General features: G+C 46.0%; 1 protein-coding gene across 3 annotated transcripts in view; it reads left to right on the forward strand.

Moving 5' to 3' along the window:
* LOC144761579 (amine sulfotransferase-like) overlaps positions 1 to 16,916 on the forward strand; it is a 476,546-nt gene that overhangs the window by 353,524 nt on the left and 106,106 nt on the right. For all 3 annotated transcript variants that reach the window (XM_078646877.1, XM_078646878.1, XM_078646876.1), the window contains 2 exons: positions 1,103 to 1,311; positions 14,367 to 14,493. In XM_078646877.1, coding sequence (XP_078503003.1) covers positions 1,103 to 1,311; positions 14,367 to 14,493 — 336 coding nt within the window. The remainder of the gene's footprint in view (positions 1 to 1,102; positions 1,312 to 14,366; positions 14,494 to 16,916) is intronic.

Raw genomic sequence — 16,916 nt, forward strand, 5'->3', positions numbered from 1 at the left:
TAAGTTTATTCACTTTCCTGGTGTCATTCTCTCTGCTCCCCCCCCCAGTGGTTCTGTATTCATTGACCCCATTGTAGGTGTATTTCCAATCCCCTGCAAGGTGTGTCCCTATCCTGGGGTGAACAACCTTTACAACGCAACTTTTACCACGCAGTGCCTTTACGACGCAACTTTTACAACGCAAACCATTACAACGCATTGCGCTGGGGGGCGCTCTAGGATAGGGAATAGATTTAATTTACTATCCAACACCTTCCCTACCATCCACGGGGACTGGAGTTGGAATAGTAAATTAAATAATTGACTATCCAACACCCAAAAGCACTATGCGTTGTAATGGTATGCGGTGTAAAAACCGCGTTGTAAAGGCATGCGTGGTAAAAGCATGCGTTGTAATGTCATACATCCCTATCCTGGTGGCTGCTGATTCCGTGACCCTGGCTCTTGGTCCTACTCTGTAGGTGACTGCCAAATGTTTGTCCTGATGAAAAACCCAGGGTCATTTGTCTAAGTAGGAGTTGAAACGTCTACATTTCACAGGCTTACCCATATCATTTACTTTTGAGTGCTAGAACTAAAATGCTCAAATCATTGTGTTTGTAATCTTTTCAGTCGTAAACTCCATGGGTATTGGCCATTTGTACATACTGTAAATACGTATCTGTCCTTGTAATTTTTCCATTATTTGTTAAGGCTTACTGATTTTCATTTCTCCTTGTGCCGTCACTTGGAGTGCCTTTTGTTTGACTACAGCAGGATGATCAGTCTCTTGAATCCAATGCTTCAAATACAAAACTGAAACATCAGCATCTTTGGTTGTACATGTTTCTTCAGCATTCTACAAAACTGTTTAATCTATTCTTTCATACCTTTGAAACCCATGACTGAACCTCTTTTTGTCAACTCTCTCTAAAAATGATTTCCTTGTAGAACACTTGTTGAATTGTAAGCTGCAACCATAGGCACACCATAATTGAGCATAAACTCTTCACAGCACCTTACAAAACTGCAGAATATACGGATTATCACATAGATTTGCTCCAATTTTTAGAAGATAAAATATTTGGTCCAAAGGTGAATGCAATGAACATTTGTTTTGCAGGCACTGTGTTCAGTCAGCAGGTCATGAGCTTGATTTATAATGAAGGTTATCGTAACGGAGCTGAAAATACTGAAACTCTTCATCAAGTGCCTTGGATTGAATATGACTTCAATATGGGAGATCCCAAAACACGTTCCTCTCCACGTTTATTTTGCACTCATCTTCCATACTACTTGGTGCCAAGGGGTCTCACATGCAAAAGAGGAAAGGTATGCAATGTCTTTGGTTTTACTTTTCACTGGTTTCCAATGTGCTTGATGTCACAAAGGCAGCGAGGATTATCGGGGTGTTTGGGACTGGTAGAGGGCAGTGAATTAGATACCCTTTCAGTGGTGGCCGGTGAAATTTGAAAGAAATAGTAGCGAACCAAAAGTTCTACCAAACGGCGTTCAAGGAGTTTAACATTCCGGGTTAACTTACAGTTGGCTCAGCATTGATTATAATATGAACAGCTTCTGTTATTAACCTGATAAAACATTCTCAGTGAACAGGTAGATGCTGACTGAAAATGCGAATTTTCTCGCAGAGGATAAATGAACGTCTACAAAAGAGTTGTGGCCAAGGGACGGTTTCACTCTACATGTTTTCAGCCGGTAACGCTCAGTCTCTTGCAAATTGGGTTCCTTTTGGCATTATTAGGTAATTGTGTTAAGTACAGCCTTATAATAATGGGCGGTGGGGGCTGTAAAAATATGTATGATTAGGAGTATGCTAAGAGATTTACCACACATGGTAAATACCAATTCCTTAGGTGAAATATTTACTGGGTGCAGTCAACACCTCCTATTCCAAGTTTATAACTCAATACTGAGGCAGAACATGTGTAATCAGAATTTATCGCCCTATATTCTGCATTTTGGCAGGTTTCACTAGCAGCAATCTAGCAGAGGTAAATTGTGGGTTTTGCAGTAATTGCTGTGTAATTGCTTAAACTCCTGTGTGCACAGAGACTGAACTTTAGCCACAAATCAAACTCATTGCCTTTGGTATCAATGATCTATTACTTACCGGTAATCTTCATTACTCCGGGTCCCGTTGTCCTCTTCCCATTCATTACAAAGTGGAGATAACCATCTCCCGACTGAAAAAAAGACAAGAGGAATGCTGGGACCCTAATACTGCCCCTCCCACTGGGAGTACATAAGCAGTACTTACCCAGCATCCCGCCTGTACAACCAAGCCCAAACAGGAAGGCCGGCCGCCCGGGCGGGAGGGAGGGGTGTAGAATGGGACGATGACAACGGGACCCGGAGTAATGAGGATTACCGGTAAGTAATGGAGCATTACCCTCAGGTCCCTTATGTCCTCGTCCCATTCATTACAAAGTGGAGAATACCAAAGCAGAAAACCGGCCCTCCGAATCCACAAGCGCACCCAGGAAACCACAACAAAAGCAGCAACCCAAGGGAGCACCGAGAAGGAGGGAAAGGGGGACTGCAGGAAACAACCGGCCCGCAACCCAAAATAGGACAGCAGGGACCAAACTAGGACCGGAGACAACCAAGAAAAAAACAGAAGGCCAGGGCCCCAACAAGGAGGTCACCAACTAGAGAAACCGGAAACAGTTCAACCAGGACCAAGACCCTAAGGACACGGCAAAGGAACCCACCGGACAAGGCTGCCGAGCCCAGAACCACCATGAAGGCAGACCAGACCCGGCAGCCACACAGACACAGACCAAACCCCACCGAGGTCAGCCCAGGAACCAGGAAAGAAAAGACCAGCACCCCCAGGGCCACCAAACGACAACCAGCAAGCACCCAGCCCAGATGGAGGAGCCGAAGGAAGAGCACAGGGCCCGAACAGGAGCGAGACCCCAACCAAACGAAAATGACAGGGAAGGAGACAGAGACCTGAAACCCCAGGAGGCCAAAAGCCCCACAGAGAAGGAGGCCGCACCCAAAACCAGGAAGGCGAACAAAACCCAGAACAGAAAGGGCAGAGGAGGGCAATCCAAAAACCACAGGCCAGAGAAGCCCCCAGAAAGAACCAGCCAAAAGCCGACCAACAACGGGGAGGCCAACAGGGACCGGAAACCAAAAATGAACAAACCAGCAAGGGAGGGGACAGGGCCACCAGCCACAACCCCCCAAAACCCCCCAACCCCAAATAGGGAGGGAAAAGCAAGGCAGGACGGGAGACCAGGGCAACCGGGAACCCCCAGCAGCCCCCAAACCAGGAAACAACCAGGCACAAACCCACCGATCCACAGAGCCAGGAAGCCAAAGCCAGAGCCAAGCAACCAGCCGATGCAGGAGGACCCGCAGGCCCAACCAACTTCTGGAAGGAGCCTACGCAGCGCCCAGGCCAAAGCAAAAAAGGCAGGGAGGGACAGAGATCCCCAACACACCACTGCCGGACCACACAGAAGGCCAGAAAAAGAAACTGAGGAAACCGCCAAAGCAGAAACCGGAGGAAGCAGAGAAGGCAGAGGGCCAAGCAGCAGCAAAACCCCAGACAACCCCACAGCCAGGAGGGAGGACCCCACAGAGGCAAGAGGAACACCACAGAACTGCACCACAACCGGAGAGGGGGGGTGGGGCACCCAAACAGACACACAATGGGAACAGAGCCCGGGGAAGCGTATGAAGACAATAGGGAGCCAGGACACCAAAACCAGGAAAGAACCCGGAACGCCCAGCAAAACACACCACAAATCTGGCCAAAAAGCGACAGCACAGCCAGCCAGCCAAGGAGGCACAGCCTAAGGCCCTCCCAAACCAGCAGGAGGCCGGCAGAACCGGAGCAATAGGAGGCAACCCAGGACACGGCAACCCAGAAGCACCGAACACCAGGACCCCGCACAGGGCCCAAACAGCGGAACCGCAACCCAGGAGGAAGCCAACGAAGAAGGAGCACCAGGGCAAGAGGAAAACCGAAAGCCCACAGCATCCAACAGAAACCCCAGAACCAGGCACAAAAACGGAACCCAAACACAGGCAAACTAAGCCCGGGAAGAGAAGCACCACCAGGAGCAGGACTAGAAGGACCCACCAGGACACGGCCGCAAACCGCAGAGTGCCCAGCCAGGACACACAGAGAGAGCACAGGCAAGGATGTAGAGCCAAAAAAGGTGACCAACAGGCACCCAAAACCCGCAGGAGCGGGAAAACCCCAGCAGACACCCAGCCAGGCACCCACGACAGGAACCACACAAGACCAGCACCCCTCAGGGAGCAAATGCACCTAGAGCCTAGACGGACCCCCAACCGGGAGAACTGCAGAACAGAAGAGGGGAAACAGGATCCATGCCAAGGACATGGCAGCAGTGAAAGACAGCCAGGCCCAAACAGCAGCAGCAAGAAACCAAATGGTGAACCGCCACCGGAACAACACCTGGGGGCGGCAGAGGAAGGAAGAGCAGGCGCCCAACCACACCAGCCAGAGAAGGTCACACAAGGCACCCCCAGGTGGCCCCAACCAGGAACAAACCAGGCCCGACCAAACGGAACCCCAGAGACCAGACGAGAGCAGGACCAGCTGCAGAACCAGGAGAGGTGGCCAGGAACACCGAAGCAAGCCCAATGCAAGCACAGCGAGAGCCAGGGCAGGAGCAACCAAAGACATAAGTACCCAGCAAAGGATGAGACAAACAGCCGTAAACAGCACCAACCAGCCAGACCGCCGGAGCAACCAAGCACACAGAAGGCCCCGGGACAAACACCTATAAACACCAGGCCAGAGCAAAGGAGAACATAACTGCGCACAGGAGGCAGCACGAGGAACCCCGGAACACAGCTACGCCAACCCACAGAACGGGGAGGAAGCTGGAAAAACATAAACACAAACCAGACCCACAGGCAGAGGGGGCAAAGCGCTGCAGAGAGCACCAGGCACGACACTAGGAAAACCCCAAGGGAAACCAGGCGCAGCCCAGGGATGGGAGGACAAGAGCCAGGAACCCGGAGCCCCCTTTCACCAACCTCGAACAACCATGCAGAAGCCAAGAAGCGGAGGTGAACACCCATAACACCCAAGCGGAGCAGAAGCCACAACCAAACAGGCCACCCGCAGTGGAGGCAAGGCCCCAGAGTAACGGCGGGGCAGCAAAGAAAAGCGGGTCAGACCCCAGCAGGCCAACAGGAACACAGGGGAGCCAACAGAATGGCCAAATGAGCAGGAACACGTCCCACCACTAGCCGGGGGCAGGTAGCCAAGGAGGAGCCCGGAGCAGGGAGGACCTGAAGCGTACCCCGACAGGCCGCATCCAAGGAAGTGAGACCCCAACCCGCAGAGCAAGCAGACGCAGGATGAACGCAAGCAAGCAGGCATGAGGCTTCGGGACAAAACTAGCACCCCCACGAGCCAAACCCACCAAAGGGAGCAGCAGAGCCCATCACACCAGGACCCCTGCACAGCACACATCCCCCGGAGCACCTCAAAGGCCTGAGAGCCCAGCGTGACAAGTCCGTGCCACAAGATGGCGACACCATCCCCCCCTGCAAACAAGGGAGGACAGGACAGCCGAGTAAGACCCCAACAGCAGAGAAAACCGGGCACCCAGCCCTGCCACGGAGTGCCACAACCAGGGCAAACCCATTTCGCTGAAAAAAAGAGACGGAAGAAACCAAAGCCAGCACACCTGAGGGCAAAACCTCGCGGCAGGCAGGAATAGAGCCTGACCACTCGCACCATCAGGGGCCTGCCGAAGTCCCTAGGAAACCCAAGGAACACCACCAGAGGGCATGCACAGGTAGAGCACCAACCGTGAGCTACTGCACCCAGGCGTACGAGACACGACCCGGGCACACCGGCACCAAAGACAGACTCCCCAACCTCCCGCAGCATAACCAAGCATCAAGCTGAAAGAGGCAGCAACAGCCACCACAGGCCGGGGGAAGGAAGCACCCAAGAGGGTGCCACCAGACAACAAGGCCCCCACTGCCAGCGCACAGACATGGCAAATGTAACATGAAAAGAAGACGGAAGGAAGCCCAACAGAGCGAAGGTACGTGGAGCCGCCCCAGATCCGGGCAGGCCACAGCCAGAACAGTGCACTCCCAGGATAGAACCAGGGACCTTCAGATCAGCAGCCGAACACTCCTCCAACTGAGCTAACATGGCCTACTGAACGTCCGGTTCAGAACACCTCAAAGTGGAAGAGGGCAAGAGCCACGGGCAGTAGCTGAGAGCCAGCGGCATGGATTCCCGGTGTGTGCAGCAGCCCAGATCCCAAGAACACAGCAGCAGCTCCAGAGCAGAACACCCCCCCAGGGAAACACAGCACAGGCAGAAGCACACCCCAGCAGTCCTCGGGAGCCAAAAGCCCCCAGCCAAACACTTCAGCAGCTCGCATAGGGGATAATGAGAACTTCACGAGTATGAGAAGAACATGTCTTCCGTAATGCATTTAAACCTCTTCCTTCACAAGTTTAAAGCTCAGTATTATGCCCATCATAGCTCCGGATATAACTAGAAGTGGAGGAAACAAGCAGGCATAATAAACTGAATCCCACTGCGGACAAAACACCAAGTGAGTAATGCAAGTGCGAGAATCACATGTGCAGTTACAAGGATTCAGAAGCAGCGAAGGGAAGAAAAACCAAGAAGCGGCACTCACCCGGAGTGGGGGGCCAACCCCAGGAACAATGCCCCCACTCCAAATGCCAGCACACCAGGAGACCGGCAGGAGCCCATCAAACACAGCATGTCTCACCTGGCCAAGCTCGGAAAGATGAGCCCGTGACCCAGCTGCGAAGGGCCGGGAGGCCATGCACAGCAAGCAGGACACCGGCTCCAACAGGGACTGACTCCCAGCAAGCCCGGCAGGCCAGGAGACAGTCCAGGAAACCCCACGCCCGCACAGCCAGGCAGCCGGGTGGGGGGAGAAGAGAAGCACCGCCACTCCAGCCCAGCAGGAGCAGTACCAGCACAGTCAAGTCCATTCTGTTGACAGACAGAAAAAAAGAACAGGCGGGATGCTGGGTAAGTACTGCTTATGTACTCCCTGTGGGAGGGGCAGTATTAGGGTCCCAGCATTCCTCTAGTCTTTTTTTCTGTCGGGAGATGGTTATCTCCACTTTGTAATGAATGGGATGAGGACATAAGGGACCTGGGGGTAATTTTGAGTTCTCTAGTGTCGGATTCATTATTTATTGTGCTGAATAAAATTTGACAGCGAGGTGTTAACAACATACCTAGGGCCACCTGGAAATATTTGAAATTAACTTTATGTATTTCCAATTACTTTTTATGATTCGTTTGAATTACGTTTCATGATTTAATTGCAGTACAAATCAAGAAATCAAATAATTTCCTGTGCAACGACACAAGTATAGCTTTAAAGAGAATACATTGGTAGAAATGTAGAAATAATCTTCAAATATTATGTCAAACACTATTGATACTAGCTTCTTCCTTCCTAGCCACAGTAATATTGGCTACGCTTATCAGCAAGGTTCACTTTCTATCTGATTGTGCACCATGACATATGTTCCATTCGACATAGTGGTCTTGCAAACACACCAAAGTTTTGTTTTGAACATGTTAACTAAGTTTAACTTGAACGAAGAGTTGCTTCCCCACATTTTTTCCCATGCATGCTTGCCTCCTTGCTAAGAATGCACTATAACCACAGTATCAAGTGGTATTTATAAATTTTCTTGGCTAGAATTAGATAGTGTGTTTCACAGAAAACTTGATTTTTTTGGGACTAGCAGTATTGAATGAAATATAGATCAGGATCCATCGCTTAACACTTTAATCCGTATGTCTCCCACGGGAAAACTCTTCACAGGACACACTATTCATCTAGTGTCTGAGAACACTCCACCAGAACTATGTTCAATTCAGCAAATTTCTCCAGGCCTGTAATTTTCAACATACAACATACCATTTTTAATTGGACACATGTTAACCTGTAATAAAAATACATGTAAAATCACTTTCGCGTTTTATGTTTTGTCATGGTTTATTCAATAAAACACCTGAATCCTGCTTCTCTACTCCCAAGATGTTGGATTCTCCTACCCCACAAGATGTGAGACTTAGGTAACTACTGTTGCTTATTTGTGCTTCCAAATGCCAAATGATTTCCTAAACCTTTTCCTAAGTACAAAAGATGTACCTTTTGGGCTATGATTATTTATCATAAATTGAAATTATGTGTTATATAATGCATTTTTGACTTCTTTATTAGTCGTTCCAAAGTAAATCTACATGTAGAAGCACTGGTTTACACCAAGTATTGGGTATTAAAGTTAGTGAACTTTTTATGTCTGAGTTTAACTATATTTGAACTTGCACCTGTAGAATGTTTGATTACAGTTGGTGACCACATTTTTGATACCCAAGGATTGGAGTTAAATTAAACACTGATAATATGGTTTTAATTTATGGTGTTTACATGTGAATACACTAGCTGATTCTTGTTTTAAGGTGTGCCTTCTTTCCTAGGCAAATACCGGTTCTTCAATACTAGCAGAAGGGTATTTAGGATATGCCAGTTTTTAATAATGTTCTTAATCTGTGCTGTGTAGCTTCCAAATGTGAGTAAACTAGTGCTAACATTTATTTTGTTCTTCAGTAGGTAAGGTTTATCTTGGTGTAAATGAAGCCTTTTCATAGCTCTGTGGTACCTTCATTATTGCAATTACTTTAGGAGTGGACAAGTGTTAATGAAGTAACCATCCTTCTACAAGAATTGTCCACTTGGCAAATGTCAGTCAGTCAATCCACTTTATTCAATTATTTAAAATCATAAAAGTACCAGCACAATATACAAAAAACCCTGTCAAGTTAACAATAAATACATGTGAGCGAAAATAAAAGAAAAAAAACGACAACATCATTAATATAATTCATCAGTGTTAAAGCATAACATATCAAGTTACATAGAATTTCCTTAAAATACAAAAATAGGGGATTTATTCATGATTTATCATGGGTTTTTCCTTTTCCTAAGACGTACAGCAGCAACAAGAAAGCTGGCAATATTAAAAATGTCCCAGGTATTATTAAACATTTGAAGGTAAAGCAGTGGTGCTCTAACCTGTAAAAAGCCTTCGTCCTTCAATAAAGGGACTAAAAACTTCCTGCGAATTTCATTGTAATAACCACAAAGCATCATAAAATGCAGTGTGTCCTGTGAAGAATGATTATCACACTGACACAGGGTTGCATCCTCTGGTTTACAGCACCCAGGTCACCAAGCGTGAAATGGATTAAATTAAAACTAAACCTGATCAGGAGCCAGCGGTGGAAAGGCTTAGCCACAATTCTCAGATAGGGCTCAATTAACAAGGAGGATTTGATCAAATAATGGACCCTGACCTCGGGTTTCTGTAGCTCCTGCTCCTCAAGTTCCATCGCCACTATATTCAAATACTGAGATTGAACTCATTTCACATCTTCTTTTTTAATCCCCTCAGGAGCATCAAAAAGTTCAGGACGCCCCAGTTTGGAAAACATAAGTTTAATGAAATACAACCACGGGATGCTACTGCTTTATCCAGTTTAACATAATCCCTCAGAATCTGGTGATTCAGTGTTATATCTGGATTAAGCCAGGTTTTAAGCCAGCAGACCAACGTGGCTAGACTCAACAAATCAAAAACATAGCCCAGCCCCAGTTCCTGATGGATAGCAAAGGTTGAGGATGATTGTAGACTGCAAAATTAAGCAAGCTGTCCTTTTCAGATGGTGGTTTTTGCTGAGTTATGTATGTTGTAATGTTGTATCTGTGGTATGTTTGATATAAATAGGGATAGGGAGACGAGTAAAACATCCAACTGGCAAAGCATACAGACTAGAACTTTATGAGCTAACACATGCAAACATTGGCATTAATTAACACCGTTTGCATGTGATTGAAAGTGGTTGTTAGTGTCTTTGACTTATTTTGCCACATACAGTTCTGCAAGGAATTTGATATGGTTCAAGTTTGAAATATATTGTGTTCACTGTATAAAATGTGATTCATTCAGCCCAATGTATTTCAATGGAGGTTTATGGAAATGTATAAAGGCCATCATGGTGGGGTTGAGGGATTAGCGGTGTGATCTGCATGTTACAAAAAGACGAGCCAGAACAACCTTCCAAGATCCATTAGAGACTTGAATATGGGGTTGGTATTGTGTATAGGTTCGCTATGCCCCATGGATTTCGTTGGATGTGTGTTTTGTAGCGCTGGTTCTTGGCTGGCCCAATACTAAATGGGTTGGGTAGGGGAACATCACTAAGTAAGCAAATTTATTTTAACTAATTAATTAAAATCCACTACTATGCAGGCACAGGCTATGCTCTATTCATTGAGAGGAGAGTGAGATGACGCCTACCTGCTTGACGTACTCTTCCAATGTGAGTAGTGTTGGCACTAGTCACCCTTCTCACTGGAGGGCAAATCCCTTATGTCTGCTGCCCCTTCAACTGCAGGCCAGTCTCTATAGCCACACAACCCTCCTCACCTGCTTATACCATCTCACAGTTCTTATATGAAGAAGAACCCTTCTGTCCATTCCCAAAAGCAGTGCACTCACCAGTCGAGACAACCATACAATCCATTTATTGTTCATTGTATACCTAGGTCACTATGGACCTTACTGAACTCTCAGCTGCCACTATTTACAGGTTTGGCAGTCCTCTGGTCTTCTATCAGAATCATTTAGGAAGCCTCACCTAGGAGCACATGAAGAGCATTTATTGATTAGAGTAACATGAAATGGGTGTCTTGGAATTGTAAGAATTTTAAGCTAGGCATGAAGGAAACAAGGTATACGGTTAGCGTATATTCAATCAGCAGTAGGAGTGCAAACTCACATGAAAAGAGCAAGTATTTCTTTTGGGTGTATGAAAATGACTTACATTTATATTTTGGGCATTTATATTGAAATTACGCTTTGTGTAAAAATATTAAACAAGAGATATTCTTAAAAAGACTGTCATTCCAAAAAGGCCGACAGTTGCATGCGTCTTCAGAGATTCCTCGATCTCAATGATGGCCATTTTTTTATATGAGGAGTTTTATATAGCTTAAAAAATAGCGGACAAGTTACACATATAGGGAGAAATGCAATAATGAATAGGCAAGTAGCAATAGAGACACAATAAAACATTAGTTGGTAATTGGCTCCCCTAGTAGTTGCACTGATATGAGCTTGCATATTCATGTGTTTGTCCAATGTTATACCTAGTGATCCAGTAGAGTCAATAACGAGGTGGGCTCAGTTGAGAGCTGTAAGTGTTTTGAGCGATTCATCTATGGAGGCAGGGTGATTGTTGGGGCAATCAAGAAGAATTACATTTTGAGTGTGTTGAACATAAGGTAATTGCTGCTTAGCCATTGATGGGTTGTTAGTGGGGTACATCTGAGAATTTTGATATCTTCGGGTCGGGTCAGGAAATTTCCAAGAACAACTGTGTGTCATTTGCATTCATGTGGTAGTGGATGTTTGAGTGCTTCAGTATTTCAGGAACAGGTTCACTGAACAAGTTGACTAGCGTGGGTGAGAGTATGGAACCTTGAGGCACTCAAATTAAATAATGCATAATGTCAGAAAGGGTTTTATTGACTTTGATTCTTTGAGCTATGTTATGTAGGAACAATGCAAACCAGTTTAAAATGGAACCAGATAGCCCCTTCCTTCTTTCCAGCTGGTAAATCATGCTGTCATGTTTGACCATGTTGAACACAGAGAAGAGATCCAGAAGTATAAACAAGAAAGATTTGTTCCGACCAAGCAGTCTCAGGGCATAATCTGCAATATGTGTAAGAGCTGTTTCAGTGCAATGTCCCGTTCTGAAGCCAGATTGGCGGTGGTCAAAGAGATGAAACTGCTCAGTGTGGTTGCAGAGAATGCAGGTGTACGCATTTCTTAAGTAACTTTGCTAGTGTCAGGACATTTGTAGTTGGACAGAAATTGTTGAGGTCCGACAGGTCCGGATTAAGTTTTTTTAGGATACGCGTAACTTGACCTATCTTTAGGCAATCAGGAATCATGCTCTGAGAAAGAGATGCATTGACAATCTTAGTCTAAAGTGGGAGGATGGAGGATCAAAGCTCTTTGATGAGCTTGGTAGGCAGATGATCATTGAAGTGGTTGGAGGCTTTTATAGATATTATTGTTTTGAATATATCGGATTCATCTGGAAGTGTGAAGGTATTATAAGTAGCCTTATTTTTTGTGATATAAACAGTAAGAGGGGATCTCACCAGGTGATAAACTGAGAGGAGAATGGGCTGCACCCGGCTTATTAGCCACTGGGAGACGAGTTTAAGGTCTGATTCAATCTTCCTAGAATTTTCAATGAAATAGGCAGAGAATGGTATCAAGTATATCTAACATGGATTGGATGTAGTGTTCGGTGAGGTCATTCACATTTGTCATGTCTATGGGAGGAGGTTGGAAGTTGTTGCTAACAAAAGAAAGATCAGTTAGATTATTATTTCTCAAGTGTCTGGACTATTGTCTGGGTTAGAAGTTGGTCTTGTCTAATCAGTACCTTTTCTAAGAGGAGGAAGGAGATTAGGCAGTGATCAGACCAATCACAGAGGGATATGGATTCCAGTTGTATGACATTATCCTTGGCTATGATTGGGGTGGTGCCTCTATTGTGTGTTGGGGCATTACGTGACTGGGTAAGGTTGAGGTCTGAAAGGAAGGCCTTGAAGGTGGTCAGCAAGGGGCCATTTTAGTCATTCCAGTGAATATTGAAAACCCCAAGAAAGATCATGTTGGTCTGCATTAGTGGATATGGTCTCCATTATTTGACCCTTTCCTCACTCCACATGAACAGAATTGGATTGTTAGGAGTTTTGGAATGAGTAGTATTGGTACCGGTTTTCTTGCTGGTTTTCCCCCCTTCTCACTACAAATATGTCTGCATCAATTTAACACATGTTTGACAAGCCATCCCCCTTCTCACCCACACGGCATTTAAGAAGCTTGACAACACTGCCATGTTTTTTTACTACAATGCAGTGGCCATCTTTAATTCAGAAACTCCCCAGGAAATCAACCCCCTTTTCCCAGGGTGCGGCATAATAACCTATGTTATATCCAATTGGCACCTCACTATAATGAACACAGGTAGTTTCTTCCAGAAGAATAAGAAGTAAATATAAGCTAAATAAAACAAAGACCCTTCATCGCAATCTACAAACATTTCACAGTCCGGGCATTCCAGTGGCACTCCAAGCAGCAGGATAACACATCTGCTGACCATTAAAATACATCTAGAAAAGGAACAATATAAGATAGGGGTGAAGCAAAAACCCCCTTTGTTTAGATCTTTTATTTTACTCCATTAAACTCTAAAAATAGCAAAACTGTCAAGTCAGACCTCCAAAACAGAGCAGATCATTTTATGAACATTGATGTGCAAGCGTAACTTCTCAAATGTGCTTAAACCAGTCGATTTGATGTGAACAATTGTTTCCTATTTTTATATTTATTTCTTAAAACAATTAATGTGTAAGATTTACCAAATTGCAACATAGATGTGTATGTAGAAGTAGACACTTTTCAGGTTTTGGATCAAAATTTGTGAATATGATTTAGGGATCACCCATTTATTTCTGATGAGATCACAGAGTTAAAAATCCAAGCAACACTAATGCTGGGCTTTAATAAAAGAAGAACACTGATGAAAACTATATGCCGTTTTAAAATATCCTGATTGTCTAATGTAGATGTAGATGTGGTGAAAAACATTAAACTTTTCTTTCAACCCCTCCTCAATGTCAACTGAGTGCATATTTTGAAATGGCACAAAATACCAGTCTTCCTCATTCTTCTTCACTACATAGTCCATGAATATTGAATTCATATACATATGTGGTGGGTGGACTGAATTTGCAGTATCCCAACAACAGAGTTCCCACTTTTTAGCTCCTGGCTGTGGTCGAGGTGGGTTAAAGGGTACAAAAGTGTTGTTCAGTTAGCCCTGCCGCTGGGCCTAGAGATAAAAGCAGCAGTACCTTAAGTTTAATGTCTTCACTTCAGAAAGGATTTGTTCTTCTACTATGTAGCTAAAGAGGCGGGTATCACATGTTCTGCATACATCAGCAATGGCATCTTCATAATTTCCTTAACATGCTGTGCAACTTTACCAGTGCATGGCTCATGCTTAAAAGATTCCTGAAAATCAAAATTGTTGCGGGGAATATTTCGAATTTTTACAACTTACAAAATAGCAAAGCAGTTGATATATCAATGTATTGTTTTGGATTGGAGTAAAAGACCAACCTTATGTTAATAATGTATTGCTTCAGAAAGATAGATTCCATTTATTATCTTATCCTCTTATTGAACTTTCTGCTTTACAGATCATTTATGTACTTCGAAATCCTAAAGATGTTTTGACTTCATTTTACTATTTTGAAAAGATGTTACCCTACTTAGATCCAACCACAAGTTTTGAAGACTTCATGGAGAAATACCTAAAAGGAGAAGGTAGAGTATCATTTTTAAAATAATGAAATTATTCTAACAATGTCTGCTTTTTTTTAGAAACAATTGTGAACAGTTAAAAGCACAACATACTAAATTGCGATTAACAGCATTGTAGATTCCTTCAGACCGCAGTGATGCTTCAACTTTGACATGTCGTGTCAGGTACCAGTAGGTATATCTCTACATACTGTTGTATCTGTGTCATGGTAAAGCATGCCACATAATTGTATGTTATAGGTATCTGACAACATTCACCTGCAAGTGGTGTCTATCAGGTCAGAAAAAAAGCCTTTCTATTACAAAGACACACTTCAAGATAAGCTTATTCCTAAATCTTTAAGTGGATGTTACTAAATTTCAAATGTTCTCATGTGCAGGGGGAAGGGGTTTCAGTTTTCGCATCCAACAATGAGATGACCCACATGTTGGGCCTATGATTTGTACCCACAGGGTAAAAGATCTGGTACAGAAGAACAGAGCATGGGTTCCAGAGGAGGAGGCTGATTGAAACATACAATTTTATTTAAAGAAAGGAGCGTCCTTCTTGGGCATTGCATTATGTACAATAAATAAGGCCCTAAAAGCAACCATTATAGATTGGGCTTAAAGGGGTGGACAGTGGTAGTGTTCTTCCTCGGCAACTTGTACGGACCAAAGGAGGTGGACTTGGAACTCTAGCTGACTGTGGGGCCGAGCATCTAACGAACATCAGCAGGTACGGGACTGCGAGGACCAGTGGGCCTTGCGAACCATCATCGGCCGCAGCTGGTGCCTCTTCCCGCTCCCTCCCCCCTTCAGCACTTAACGCCTCGCGGGCCCTGCTCCGCGGGAGCCGCTCGCAGGCGTGGACAGTGGTAGTGTTCTTCCTCGGCAACTTGTACGGACCAAAGGAGGTGGACCTGGAACTCTAGCTGACTGTGGGGCCGAGCATCTAACGAACATCAGCAGGTACGGGACTGCGAGGACCAGCGGGCCTTGCGAACCATCATCGGCCTCAGCTGGTGCCTCTTCCTGCTCCCTCCCCCCTCCAGCACTCAACGCCTCGCGGCCCCCGCTCTGCGGGAGCCGCTCGCAGGCATGGACAGTGGTAGTGTTCTTCCTCGGCAACTTGTACGGACCAAAGGAGGTGGACCTGGAACTCTAGCTGACTGTGGGGCTGAGCATCTAACGAACATCAGCAGGTACGGGACTGCGAGGACCAGCGGGCCTTGCGAACCATCATCGGCCGCAGCTGGTGCCTCTTCCCGCTCCCTCCCCCCTCCAGCACTTAACGCCTCGCGGCCCCCGCTTCGCGGGAGCCGCTCGCAGGCTTGGACAGTGGTAGTGTTCTTCCTCGTCAACTTGTACAGACCAAAAGGAGGTGGAGCTGGAACTCTAGCTGACTGTGGGGCCGAGCATCTAACGAACATCAGCAGGCACGGGACTGCGAGGACCAGCGGGCCTTGCGAATAATCATCAGCCGCAGCTGGTGCCTCTTCCCGCTCCCTCCCCCCTCCAGCACTTAACGCCTCGCGGCCCCCGCTCCGCCGGAGCCGCTCGCAGGCATGGACAGTGGTAGTGTTCTTCCTCTGCAACTTGTACTGACCAAAGGAGGTGGACCTGGAACTCTAGCTGACCGTGGGGCCGAGCATCTAACGAACATCAGCAGGTACGGGACTGCGAGGACCAGCGGGCCTTACCAACAATAATCGTCCGCAGCTGGTGCCTCTTCACGCACCCTCCCCCCCTATTTAGCAACGCCCAATTCCGCGAACGCGGGACGCGCAAGGAACCAACCGGGCTAAGCTTGGGCAAAGGGCGGGCCGTCTGAGGCCGTCCGGGGCTGGACGCAGCTGGGCTGGGCCCCCCTCATTTACACCTGGATTTAGACTGGTAAAGTAAGAGAATGTCACTTATGGTGATACCATTCCTCCAAATTATTATATTCTCGCTATGGTGGGTTTGGGTTAAGACTTTAAACATCACGACTGAATTGAGACAGATTGAAACATGTACTACCCATTGTGGAGGCCCTCCTTTTTTGACAATTTTAGTTGAATTTCTATGCACTAATGACCACACGGGCTAACGCCACCAAGCAAACCCGGGGGGTTGGATCATCTAGAGGGACTTTGGACAATTATATCACCAGGGAAACATCTAGGATAGAACATGAAGTAGCGCTCACAGAACGATGCTTGTCCTCGGAATTAATCCAAAATAGACGCTCATCTCTGGGTCCCATTTGCCATGCATCAACCCCATCAGTATGTAACTCGCAAAATGATACAAATGGGGACACAAGTATTCCCTTTCTACTACAATATATAACAGCTTCTATACAATTAATTAGGGATACTACCACAAAAATTGCGAACATTAACTCATCAGTGGATAATTCTGACGAAGGTTCCCAGGTAATCCCTCTAACACAACTCCAAACA

The sequence above is a fragment of the Lissotriton helveticus genome, chromosome 6, assembly GCF_964261635.1.
Source record: "Lissotriton helveticus chromosome 6, aLisHel1.1, whole genome shotgun sequence".
NCBI lineage: Eukaryota > Metazoa > Chordata > Amphibia > Caudata > Salamandridae > Lissotriton > Lissotriton helveticus.